At 36.8% G+C, this 13,118-nt stretch overlaps 1 protein-coding gene across 2 annotated transcripts in view; it reads left to right on the forward strand.

The window, feature by feature from the left end:
* KLHL5 (kelch like family member 5) overlaps positions 1-13,118 on the forward strand; it is a 65,686-nt gene that overhangs the window by 22,984 nt on the left and 29,584 nt on the right. For both annotated transcript variants that reach the window (XM_068975180.1, XM_068975181.1), the window contains one exon: positions 3,402-3,614. In XM_068975180.1, coding sequence (XP_068831281.1) covers positions 3,402-3,614 — 213 coding nt within the window. The remainder of the gene's footprint in view (positions 1-3,401; positions 3,615-13,118) is intronic.

A 13,118-nucleotide genomic window follows, 5' to 3' on the forward strand; every position in this document is an offset into this window, starting at 1 on the left:
ACTGATGAAATGCAGTTAATACCATTTGAAAGTATGGCAATAGTTACTTCAGTGTTATATAACTGTTGACTGTACTATACACTATACTTGTGAACAATTAGTAATGTATATTATTTTGATTTCTTCAGAATCTCATCTAAAATTAAATAATAAATATCTTTCTATTTATCTGTGTGATCTTTGTCCCTAAAGTTTTTGATGCCTGCATAATAGCCAGTTGAGTTACATCTCCCTAGAGCTGGAGATTTAGGCTGTTTCTCATTTTTTTTTAATATAATAGATAACAGTACAGAGAAGCATCAGCTTTTTTCCCCCCTCTTGTGAATTATTTACCAAGGATTAAGCTTCTCATGGGATAGCTAGGAGTTGAGAGCTTCAACATTTTTATAGCCCTTGCTATGTGTTATGAAATCATTTTATAATGTCAGTATGCAATTGAGTAGAACAATTTGCTTGAAGCCATTTCAGCCCTGAGGTTTTATTAAAACATATTTCTGAAAAATGATAATCAGTCATTTTAAAATAGATTCATTTGGGCATCTTTAACAAATCATGATGAATTGAAGCTATTGAATATCGTTAATTATTCATGTATGGTTTTCCTCTTAAGAATTTCAACGAAAGGAATGAAATGTCAACCCAAGATATATCTTTGATCAGTACCTAACTTAGGTTACTAGAGGCTATATGGAAAATATAATTCTCATCTTAATATAGAAGATAATTTTTGATAGTCCTTATCTCTAGCTCTAATTTAAATAGCTTAAGCTATTTTTAAACAGCTCTAATTTAAACAGCCTTAGCTTTTTTACTAAAACTCTGTGCTGAGACAGCCATAGTGCATTAAGAAGCATAAGAAACACATTAAGGGACAATACTTACAGAATTTGCATTTATATTATAACTATATAAACAGCCCGTGCATTAAGACTTGTACACCAGAAGACTATTTTCCTTCTCTTTAGATTGTTTAGCATAGTAGTTTAGTAAAAATTATTATTACTATTTCACACCTAAGGACATTTTTATCTTCCATTTCAAATTACAAAGAGCATGATTCAAGAATGTGGCCAGAACTGAGTCATCTTCAGCCTAAGATCATGGAGTCCCAGTACATTCTAGGTCAACATTTTTGTTTTGGTTCTGAAATCTCTAGGGGGCTCCAGGGAGCTCCAGTTCTTTATGTCTCAGCACAGAAAGAATTCAGTGAGAGGCCAATTCTGGAGTAGATATCACACTTCCATCATAATTCCTCCTCAGTATTGAGGAGGAGAGTTTTCTTGTCCCTACATGGATGAGGTGGGACTGTTGTGGCACTATGGAAATATTATTTTGGGTCCCAGTACAATGAGGGTCTTTCACTTTGAAATGTCACCTTTCCATAAAATACTGTTGTTGTTGTTGTTGTTGATGTGTGCAGAGAGCATGTCCTAGGGGTTCATTAACTTACTGAGCTCACTGGGCAGGATGTGGGTCTCATGCCACCATTCTTTTATTGTTTGGGGGCATGTCTCATGCTTCTGTTTTACTGTTTTGTTGCTAAGCAAGGCTGCTTGCTAGAAAACCTGCTTTCTTGAGTGATCATTAACTTCCAGGAGTTTCCCATACTTTTTTTTTCTACTTGCAGTCTGCTACGGCAATTAACTATTTAATCGCCTGTGTTATCCCTTTGTTCAGTCGCTCAGTCGTGTCTGACTCTTTGCGACCCCATGAATCGCAGCACTTCAGGCCTCCCTGTCCATCACCAACTCCCGGAGTTTACTCAAACTCATGTCCGTCGAGTCGGTGATGCCATCCAGCCATCTCATCCTCTGTCGTCCCCTTCTCCTCCTGCCCCTAATCCCTCCCAGCATCAGAGTCTTTTCCAATGAGTCAACTCTTCACATGAGGTGGCCAAAGTATTGGAGTTTCAGCTTTAGCATCATTCCTTCCAGTGAACACCCAGGACTGATCTCCTTTAGAATGGACTGGTTGTATCTCCTTGCAGTCCAAGGGACTCTCAAGAGTCTTCTCCAACACCACAGTTCAAAAGCAGCAATTCTTCGGTGCTCAGCTTTCTTCACAGTCCAACTCTCACATCCATATATGACCACTGGAAAAACCATAGCCTTGACTAGACGGACCTTTGTTGGCAAAGTAATGTCTCTGCTTTTGAATATGCTATCTAGGTTGGTCATAACTTTCCTTGCAAGGAGTAAGTGTCTTTTAATTTCATGGCTGCAATCACCATCTGCAGTGATTTTGGAGCCCCCCAAAATAAAGTCTGACACTGTTTCCACTGTTTCCCCATCTATTTCCCATGAAGTGATGGGGCCAGATGCCATGATCTTCATTTTCTGAATGTTGAGCTTTAAGCCAACTTTTTCACTCTCCACTTTCACTTTCATCAAGAGGCCTTTTAGTTCCTCTTCACTTTCTGCCATAAGGTGGTGTCATCTGCATATCTGAGGTTATTGAAATTTCTCCCAGCAATCTTGATGCCAGCTTGTGCTTCTTCCAGCCCAGCGTTATTCACGAGGTACTCTGCATAGAAGTTAAATAAGCAGGGTGACAATATACAGCCTTGACGTACTCCTTTTCCTATTTGGAACCAGTCTGTTGTTCCATGTCCAGTTCTAACTGTTGCTTCCTGACCTGCATATAGGTTTCTCAAGAGGCAGGTAAGGTGCTCTGGTATGCCCATCTCTTTCAGAATTTTCCTTTACTCTACCCCTATCAGCTCTTTTTCCTATGAGAGCAAAAGAATTTTGTACATAGATCAGGTTAGGTGAGATTAAAGTTTTCACATCAGACCTAAAATCCTTTGTGGCCTTATAAATAATATTAAAACACTTTAAAGGCCAGTTTGGGTTTAGGATAGCTCTAAGGACACAGGCTCTTGCCAGGCAGAGTCTGAGAAGACTTCCGTGAATGGTCTAGGGAAATGTAGCCACCCTAGAAGCCATTTCTGGGTAAGAGAAATACTTCACTCTTACCCAGGTATTTGGCTCCCCTGTTGGCCAAATTCTTCAGCAACCACAAATCTGAACTAACTTTTGATGTTGGAGTATCATATAAAGTGTCTTCTTTCATTTTTTCTATCTTCCTTTGAAAGACTTGCCAAAACTATTCCCTAACTTGAGCAAAGCAATACCTAAAAGTCCTAAATTAATTTTTTAAATTGTAATACTTGATATATCACTTTAATCCTGTGTATACAGAGAAATGAGAATTTTAATAGCAATTAACAGTTTAAATGTTGTTTTTTACAGGTTTTTTCCCCCTTTCAAGCAATAATACATTGTTAGAAAGGGCTAAAGTATAAACTGTGTTTTGGCATCTAATTAAGAAATGTTTAGTTTCTCTTAAACTGTGATGGAAAGAAGAAACAGTATTGTTTATATGCTCTTTTTTTCCTCCAGGAAAATTTCATGGAAGTAATTCGAAACCAGGAATTTGTATTATTACCAGCCAGTGAAATTGCAAAGCTCTTAGCCAGTGATGACATGAACATTCCTAATGAGGAGACAATATTGAACGCACTTCTTACTTGGGTTCGTCATGATTTGGAACAGAGACGGAAAGATCTCAGTAAACTTTTGGCTTATATTAGGCTACCTCTTCTTGCACCACAGGTAAACTATTTTTAATTATTTAAAATCAATGCCATAATTTCAACAACTTTGAGTAGACACCATTCCACACATCCTGAGTTCAACAAAACATGGATTGAAAGATTTTTTTAATTCCAGAAAATTTCTAAATGCAAAACTTGAATTTGTTCTGTGCCAGCAACTATTACATAATATTTACATTGCATTTACAACTTTTTATGTAGGAATTGCATTGTATTAGCTAGGTATTATAGGTAATCCAGAGATGATTTAAAGTATATAGGAAGCTGTGCAGAGGTTAACTGCAAATACTATATATTTAAATTGAGACACTGGTATCTACATAGGTCCTGGTACCAACCCCGTGTCCCCAGAATACTGAGGGACTACTAATTACATTAATGTGAGCTAATTACAGTATGCTAATTGCATTAATTAATGCACCTTAATGGTAATTGTGTTAGTCTCTCAGTCATATCCAACTCTTTGCAACCCCATAGACTGTAGCCCATCAGGCTCTTCTGTCTGTAGGATTCTCCAGCCAAGAATACTGGAGTGGTTACCATTCCCTTTTGCAGTGGATCTTCCTGACCCAGGATTGAACCTGGGTCTCCTGCATTATAGGCAGATTCTTTACTATCTGAGCCACAAGAGAAGCCCATTAATATTAGCTTGTCTATAGGCTTTTTCCTTAATCTGTTCAACGTGGTTGTTTTATGTATGTTCCTATGAAATGTTAAGGTGAAAAGATAGTGAGCTAAAAAAATTTGTTTTTTGTCAACCCAGAAAGTCTTGACTACCTAAATTGCATTCATTAAGTAACATCATTGCTTTGGGGTTAGTAATTTTATTTGACTCAGGTACAAACCTATCCTAGCAATTGAAGAATTAATAAAGCTGCTAATGAAAGGAACACTGAACTCTAGGAACCAGAAAATTTATATTAATTCATGTGCCACACATTTATTAAGTATCCACTAAATGCTGGACTCTGATGATAAACAAATTAATAGTTCTAGCTCTGACATTCTAACTCTGTTCTAACATAGTTCTAACTCTGACATTTTAAAACTCTGTGACTTGGCGTGTTCACATACCTTGGTTTCTTCATCTGTCAAGTGGATATCACATCCTTTCTATCTCACAGGATTTTTATGAGGATCAGAAAGGTGCTCTGAAATAAAATGTGCTATAAATAAGGATAGTGTATTATCACTATTTTAAAATTGAGAGATACCTAGTTGGTATAGTCAAGGCAATTAGTCATAACATATATACATGCATAGTTTCCCTTTTTTACAATTTCAGTTGGAATATACAAAAATTTCCTCTGCCTGCTTGGCTGCTTTGGAGAAGGGAATGGCAACCCACTCCAGTATTGCCTGGAATATCCCATGGACAGAGGAGCCTGGTGGGCTGCAGTCCATGGACTCATAAAGAGTCGGACACGACTGAGCGATTAACACACACTTGGCTCCTTATTTTGAGGCCTCAAGTAGAGTCCTTGTAAGAAAAGGAAAAAATGAGCTATTAACTGCTCAAGATCAGATTTTGCTGTTGTTTCAAGTGCTGTGTGTTTTGTTTGGTTTGTATTTATCTTGAGCATTATGTATTTCCAGCTGTCGTGAACAAAAGTTACTGTGCTCTCTACCTTACAGAAACAAAAATCAGTGTGATACTTTTCAAGAATCACTTCCCTCTTCAGAGGTAGAATATTGTATGAATTCATAGGAGTGAAACTGCATGACTTGACAATTCAGGAAAAATAACATCATAAAACATTTCTTAAAATCAGATTTAAAGAGAACTTTTTTTTACTGCTATCCAGCCTAATTTTTTTCCTTATCCTTCTCTGCTGCTGCTGCTGCTGCTAAGTCGCTTCAGTCGTGTCTGACTCTGTGTGACCCCATAGACGGCAGCCCACCAGGCTCCCCCGTCCCTGGGATTCTCCAGGCAAGAACACTGGAGTGGGTTGCCATTTCCCTCTCCAATGCATGAAAGTGAAAAGAGAAAGTGAAGTAGCTCAGTCGTATCTGACTCTTCGCGACCCCATGGACTGCAGCCCACCAGCTCCTCCGCCCATGGGATTTTCCAGGCAAGAGTACTGGAGTCGGGTGCCATTGCCTTATCCGATCCTTCTCTAGAGGAAAGAAAATGAAGTCTGAAAAATCCTAGTATACTTTGAAAAGAACCTGTGCAATTACGTAACCTGACAATTTACTTCAGCCTTGTAGTTTCAAATATTTATGATACTGTATTTGCATGACTCTCAGAGACCTTTAGAATTTCTTTTATCGAGGATACTGCTGATAATCATAGTCATAAGATCTTATGAGTTGAAAGGCATGTTGGAGATCATTTAGTCTAACACCTGTTGTACAAATGAAGTAACAGATTAAAAAAGTAAAGCCATACGTTCAAAATCACAAAGTGATTGCATAAATCATGTTCTTCGGCACTGTGGTTTTGTTTGACTTTAGAGCTAATAAGAGACAGGCTTCCCTCGTGGCTCAGTGATAAAGAATCCGCCTGCTAATGCAGGAGACACAAAGAGACTCTAGTTTGATCCTCGGATTGGGAAGATCCCCTGGAGAAGGAAATGGCAACCCACTCCAATATTCTTGCCTGGGAAATTCCATAGACAGAGGAGCCTGGTGAGCTACAGTCCATGCGGTTGCATGAAAGTTGGACATGACTTAGCGACTGAACAAGAGATAGAGGTAGACCTTGAACTCAAATAAAGTTACATGCCTTTTCTACTGAACTGTTCTGCCTCTTGAATGTACTCCGTGTAAAATTGCTGGGTAGGGAGGATATCAGGTGGAGGAAGAAAACGATTAAAAAGGAAATCAGTAATTACAATATAATGAGATAAAGTCTGTGATAGACATGGCATTATGAAAGCAGTTGGAGTGGTCCACTAGACTGATAGTAGAGAAGCTAGGAAAATCTCTGATGTGTCACTCAATTTGCAAGCCAAGTTAGTCACCCAAAAGAATGGGCATGATAGCCCAGAAAAGATAGGAGTCCTGGTTATAGAGCCGTGAGCAAATATATCATGTTCTGAAATCTGAAGATAGCATGCATGGCTAAAGTTACAGAAACCAAAAGGACGATATTGAGAGATGAGACTGGAGAGGGAAACAGACCAGATTGTGGAGGAATTCTAGTCATGCCAAAGAACTGGGATTTTTTTATCTAAAAGCAATGAGGAAGCACTAAAGGATTTTAAGTAGGGAATGGCATAATTATCCTTTTATTTTAGAAAGATCCTGTGATTGCATTGCAGAAAATAGATTGGAGGGATCAAAGTAGAAACCTGCTAAGGAAGACTGTTGGATTCTGACCAGTGAATTAAGCACTTTTAAAAAAAAGTGGATTAAAAAAAAAAGTGGAGGTAGAGAAATTAATTACGACAGTCAAGAGCTATTTAGGAGGTAGGACTGATACACTGGAATGATTGAATGTACAAGGTGAAAAAAAGAAAGAGTCCAGAATAATTCAGATTTGTGCAATGAGATTGCTGAAGGTGCTGTCAGTTAATACAGAATACAGGATGAAACATTAGTTTTGAAGGTGGGGAAGGAAGTAGAAGTACATTCCCAGAGCTTATTGACACCTTTAATCCTTTTAGAGTCTAAGAAGAAGTTTTAGAAACTACTTATTTAGGTTGTTGAAGCCAAGGGGAAGAGAGTGACACCAATCAAAGAGAACATTAAAGCACTAGAGGTGGAACCCTAGGAGATACTAATATTTAGTGGTAGTCCCAAATCTGCCTAAATAACTGTAGTACTATTAAAAAGAGATTGCAAGTTCAAGAAAGGGAATTTTAACATCATTAGATGCTGCAGAGAAGACAGATAAGGACAGCAAATCCATTGGATCAGCCCAGTGTTTCTCGAAGTGTGTTCCCCAACTGTAAGATCAGTACCACGTGGGTAATTGTTTAAAATGAAAATGATTAGGCTTCCACCTACTAAATCTGAATCTCCGGTTGTGTTTTAATAAGCCCTCAGTGCATCTGATGCGCACTCAAATTTGAGAACCACTGTCTTAGCAACGATGGAAGCCGCATTGCTCTGTATAATTTAAACAAGTTAATAACACCTCTTTGGGCAATTTTTTTTCCTACAGTGATAATACTGTATGGCACTATTATGGCATTCAGAGATACTAGCTAGATTCTTTTTTTTCCTTACTAAAAGTAAAGGGCAGATTTGGAGAATTAGAGTTGTCAAGTGATAAAGTATTGAAGTAGACTCTAAAATCATCAAGAAAATCTTGGATTATATTCTGAATGTTTTATTTTAAAAGATAGGAAAAGGGTGAAATTCCTGAGAGTAGATCTGAAAAGTTCTCATCACAGACACGAAAGAAGATAACTATGTGGGGATGGATGTTAACTAGACTTACGATGGTAGTCATTTTCCAGTATATAGATATGTCAAATCATTATGTTGTACATCTAGAGCTAATGTTATATGTCATTTATATCTTAATAAACAATAAAAGTGACAAATGAAAGCAAAAAATGTCTAGTGCCTATCAAATGAATGACTGATTTTTAAAAAATTACCATTACATCTAGTTACCTAAAGAATTTATTTTCACAAAATAATTCATTTCTCATAGAGTTTTAACCCTACTCTGTTGGTAAGAAATATTCTCTTTTAGCCTAACTATAATGAGTTCAATCTATATATAGTCATTTTATTGTAGTGTCTCCTTAAAATAACATAGGAAATAGTACATATTATTATAATCCTCAACCAAATAATCATTTTAGTGTGGCTCTATTTTTAAACTCTGGATAATCCAGAAGATAGGTGTGTGTGGTTTTATTTTACCTTTGAAAGCATTCCAGACTTTTCTATTCGATCCTATTTTAAACAATGTGGATGACAATGCAGTTGGCCCTCAAACAGCATGGGGATTATTCTGCGTATAACATATCACCTGCCCTCCATCCGAGATTCCTCCATATCTATGCATTCAACTAACCATGGATTGTGTCATAGTGTAGTATTTATTGTTGAAAAATACCTATGTATAGTGGACCTTCATGGTTCATATCCGTGTTGTTCTAGGGTCAACTGCATTAGGGCATTATTTTAAATACTTTGATACCTAAATTCTTAATGTTCCCCAATGATTAGTCTGCATTACAAGTATCGTGGTCTCCACTCTTCTGTTCTCAATTCTCATTATTGTTTTTTACTAAAATTCAGAAATATAAAACAAATCAGTGTTTATCTTTAGCATTCTTTTAATTTACAAGTTTGGGGTACCAAAACACTTTTTAAAGTCTATGGAGTTCATAAATAATTCACATTATGTTTTTCACTCTAAGTAGTATTTGGGGGAAATATTAGTATTGGGGGGAGATAGTTTTAGTACAGATCATATCAGTTTAGTTCAGTCGCTCAGTTGTGTCCTACTCTTTGTGACCCCATGGACTACAGCACACCAGGTCTCCCTGTCCATCACCAATTCCCAGAGCCTACTCAAACTCAGGTCCATTGTGTTTGATGCCATCCAACCTTCTCATCCTCGGTCGTCACCTTCTCCTCCCACCTTCAATTTTTCCCAGCATCAGGATCTTTTCCAGTGAGTCAGTTCTTCGCATCAGGTGGCCAAAGTATTGAAGTTCAACTTCAGCATCAGTCCTTCCAATGAATATTCAGGGCTGATTTCTTTAGAATTGACTGGTTGGATCTCGTTGCAGTCCAAGGGACTCTCAAGAGTCTTCTCCAACACCACAGTTCAACAGCATCAATTCTTCGGCGCTCAGCTTTCTTTATAGTCCAACTCTCACATCCATACATGACTACTGGAAAAACCATAGCTTCGACTAGATGGACCTTTGTTGACAAAGTAATGTCTCTGCTTTTGAATATGCTATCTTAAGTTGGTCATAACTTTTATTCCAGGGAGCAAGCATCTTTTAATTTTATGGCGTCATGGCTGCAGTCACCATCTGCAATGATTTCGGAGCCCCCGAAAATAAAGTCTGTCACTGTTTCCATTGTTTCCCCATCTATTTTCCATGAAGTGATAGGACCAGATGCCATGAACTTAGTTTTCTGAATGTTGAGTTTTAAGCTAACTTTTTCACTCTCCTCTTTTACTTTCATCAAGAGACTCTTTAGTTCTTTGCTTTCTGCCAGGAGGGTCATGTCATCTGCATATCTGAGGTTATTGATATTTCTCCTGGCAATCTTGATTCCAGCTTGTACTTCATCCAGCCCGGCATTTCACATGATGTACTCTGCATATAAGTTAAATAAGCAGGGTGACAATATACAGCCTTGACATACTCCTTTCCCGATTTGGAACCAGTGTGTTGTTCCGTGTCTCATTCTAACTGCTGCTTCTTGACCTGCATACAGATTTCTCAAGAGGCAGGTCGAGTGGTCTGATATTCCTGTCTCTTTTAAGAATTTTCCACAGTTTTTTGTGATCCGCACAGTCAAAGGGTTTGGTGTAATCAATAAAGCAAAAGTAGAAGTTTTTCTGAAACTCTGTTGTTGCTTCTGTGATCCAGCGGATGTTGGCAATTTGATCTCTGGTTCCTCTGCCTTTTCTAAATCCATCTGGAAGTTCGTGGTTCACGTACTGTTGAAGCCTGGCTTGGAGAATTTTGAGCATTACTTTACTAGTGTGTGAGATGAGTGCAATTGTGTGGTAGTTTGGACATTCTTTGGCATTGTCTTTCTTTGGGATTGGAATGAAAACTGACCTTTTCCAGTCCTGTGGCCACTGCTGTGTTTTACAAATTTGCTGACATTTTGAGTGCAGCACTTTCACAGCATCATCTTTTAGGATTTGAAATAGCTCAGCTGGAATTCCATCACCTCCACTGGCTTTGTAGTGATGCTTCCTAAGGCCCACTTGACTTTGCATTCCAGGATGTCTGGCTCTAGGTGAGTGTTCACACCATCATGGTTATATGGGTCATGAAGATCTTTTTTGAATAGTTCTTCTGTGTATTTTTGCCACCTCTTAATATCTTCTGCTTCTGTTAGGTCCATACCATTTCTGTCCTTTATTGTGCTCATCTTTGCATGAAACGTTTCCTTGATATCTCTGATTTTCTTGAAGAGATCTCTAGTCTTTCCCAGTCTATTGTTTTCCTCTATTTCTTTGCACTGATAGCTGAGGAAGGCCTGCTATTCTTTGGAATTCTGCATTCAATTGGTTATATCTTTCCTTTTCTCCTTTGCCCTTAGCTTCTCTTTTCTCAGCTATTTGCAAGGCCTTGTCAAGTATGTGAGTGAAGATAAAAATTTACAAATTGAACATGTTTCTCATCTTTTCCAAATGTTTCCACTTTAATAATTTGCCATTCTTTTTTGGCAGAGAAAGTACATGGTATTACCCTAAAATGCAGAGTATATGAGAGTCTGTATTTTGTAGTCCTTTCTCGGTGCCTTCTGAATCGTTTTCCAAGTGATACCTGGTCTTCCATTCATCTGATGCTTATATTACTGGATTCATATTTTCTTCCATTACTGTCATCTCTCTACTTAAATATAATTAATCCCATTTACTCATAAATTATAGATACTGTCAGCATGCTAAGAAATATATTTTACTGTAGTAGCAGTTGAGTCTTCTAAGACTTTACTTTCTACAGTTTTTTCACATTTATTTTTATTTAGAAAGAACTGAAGCATTTATGTATAACAAGTAATAGAAATACTGAGATTAATCCAAATGAGCCATATGATGCATATTCATTAGTGACTTGTAACAAGTATATTTTGTGTGCATAGGATAACATGGAATGATTAATATCAGAATTTACACTCTGCCTTAGATAGATCCTGAGACTTACATCTTTTTTTCAGTTTTAATATTTGTTTTTATTAAAGTATAGTTGATTTACAATATTGTTAATTTCTGTTGTGCATCAAAATGATTCATTTATACACATGTATAAATTCTTTTTAATATTCCTTTCCATTATGGTTTATCATAAGATACTGAATGTAGTTTCATGTGCTATCAGTTATATATAATAATTTATATCTGCTATCCCTAACCTCCCACTCCATTTTTGCCTCAACCCCCTCCACCTTAAAGATCACCAATCTGTTCTCTATGTTGAGACTTCTGTCTCAATTTGGCTTTTTTTGCCTTTCGCATGCTGTTCTCAGTTGCCAGATGCCACAAACTATTTTAGAGTTACTTTTGTTGGAGACTTCCTTCTCTTCCATTATCAAAATATGAACATATTCTCAACATTATTAGCCATTGAGTAAATACAAAGTAAACTCAGATTTTTCACCCACTCAAGTGGCTGAAAAGAGAAGACAGTAATAATTGTTGGTGAGAATGTAGAGAAACAGGAACCCTAGTAGATAGCTGGTGGGAATATAAATTGTGCAGACACCTTCTAAAACAGTATGGCAGTTTCTTAAGCAGTTAACATAAATGTACCATATGACCTAACAATTCTACTCCTGAAAACATATCTACATAAAGACTTGCACACAAATGTTCTTAGCAGCCTTATTCATAATAGCCAAAAACTTGATTGTAAGTGCCTATCAGTTGGTGAATGGTTAGATAAAATATGATGCATCCATACAATGAAGTAGTATTCAACAGTAAAAAGAAATGGATACTGATAGATGTTACATATTGATGAACCTCAAAAACATGATAAGTAAAAAAAGCAAGATGCAGGAGACCATGCATTATATGATCCAGTTTATACAAAGCATCTAAAGGCAAATCTGTCGAGACAGATTAGAGCTTGGGACAGTAGATAGGAACCGAGATTAACAGTGAGCAGACATTCAGGATCTAGTCGGCGTGATGAGAATGCTCCAAACCTGTTTTTATAGTGATGGTTGCACAACTTGGTAAATTTACTAAAAATCACTGAACTGTATACTTGAAATGGTGAATTATACAGTATATAAAATATACCTTACATTGTCAAATACAATCCTGCAGTATATCAAAAGGGTAGTACAGTATGACCAGGAAGATCTTTTTCCAAGAATTTAAGAATGGTTGAGTGTTAGGAAATCTGTCAAGGTAATTATATCAATAATTTAAAGGAGAAAAAGCCATATAATCATATCACTAGCTGTATAAAAGATATTTGGAAAGAATTAACCATTCTTAATTTTAAAACTCTAAAATAGGGAGAGAAGAAAACAACATATCTATAATAAAGATAAATTATTTAAACATAGTAAAAAATTAAATGCTATAGTAACTATTATCCTAAATAGTGAAACACTGAAACCATATCAATTTAAACTATAGGATGGATACTCTTTATCACTCTAATTATTTAACATTGCTTGGAAGGTTTTAGCAATTGCATCAATGAAATGAAAATGATATAATTGGTGTATACATTACAAAAAGGTGTAACTGTCCCTATTTGGCAGTTATTATGACTGTATGCCTAACAGGTAGAATTTGATAAGGGAATGTGGTGAAGTAGTAGGTTAAAATACAAATATGCAGTAATCAATAGAATTTTTGTCCTCCAGCAAAAATGCA

This window comes from Capricornis sumatraensis, chromosome 7 (assembly GCF_032405125.1).
Source record: "Capricornis sumatraensis isolate serow.1 chromosome 7, serow.2, whole genome shotgun sequence".
Lineage (NCBI taxonomy): Eukaryota > Metazoa > Chordata > Mammalia > Artiodactyla > Bovidae > Capricornis > Capricornis sumatraensis.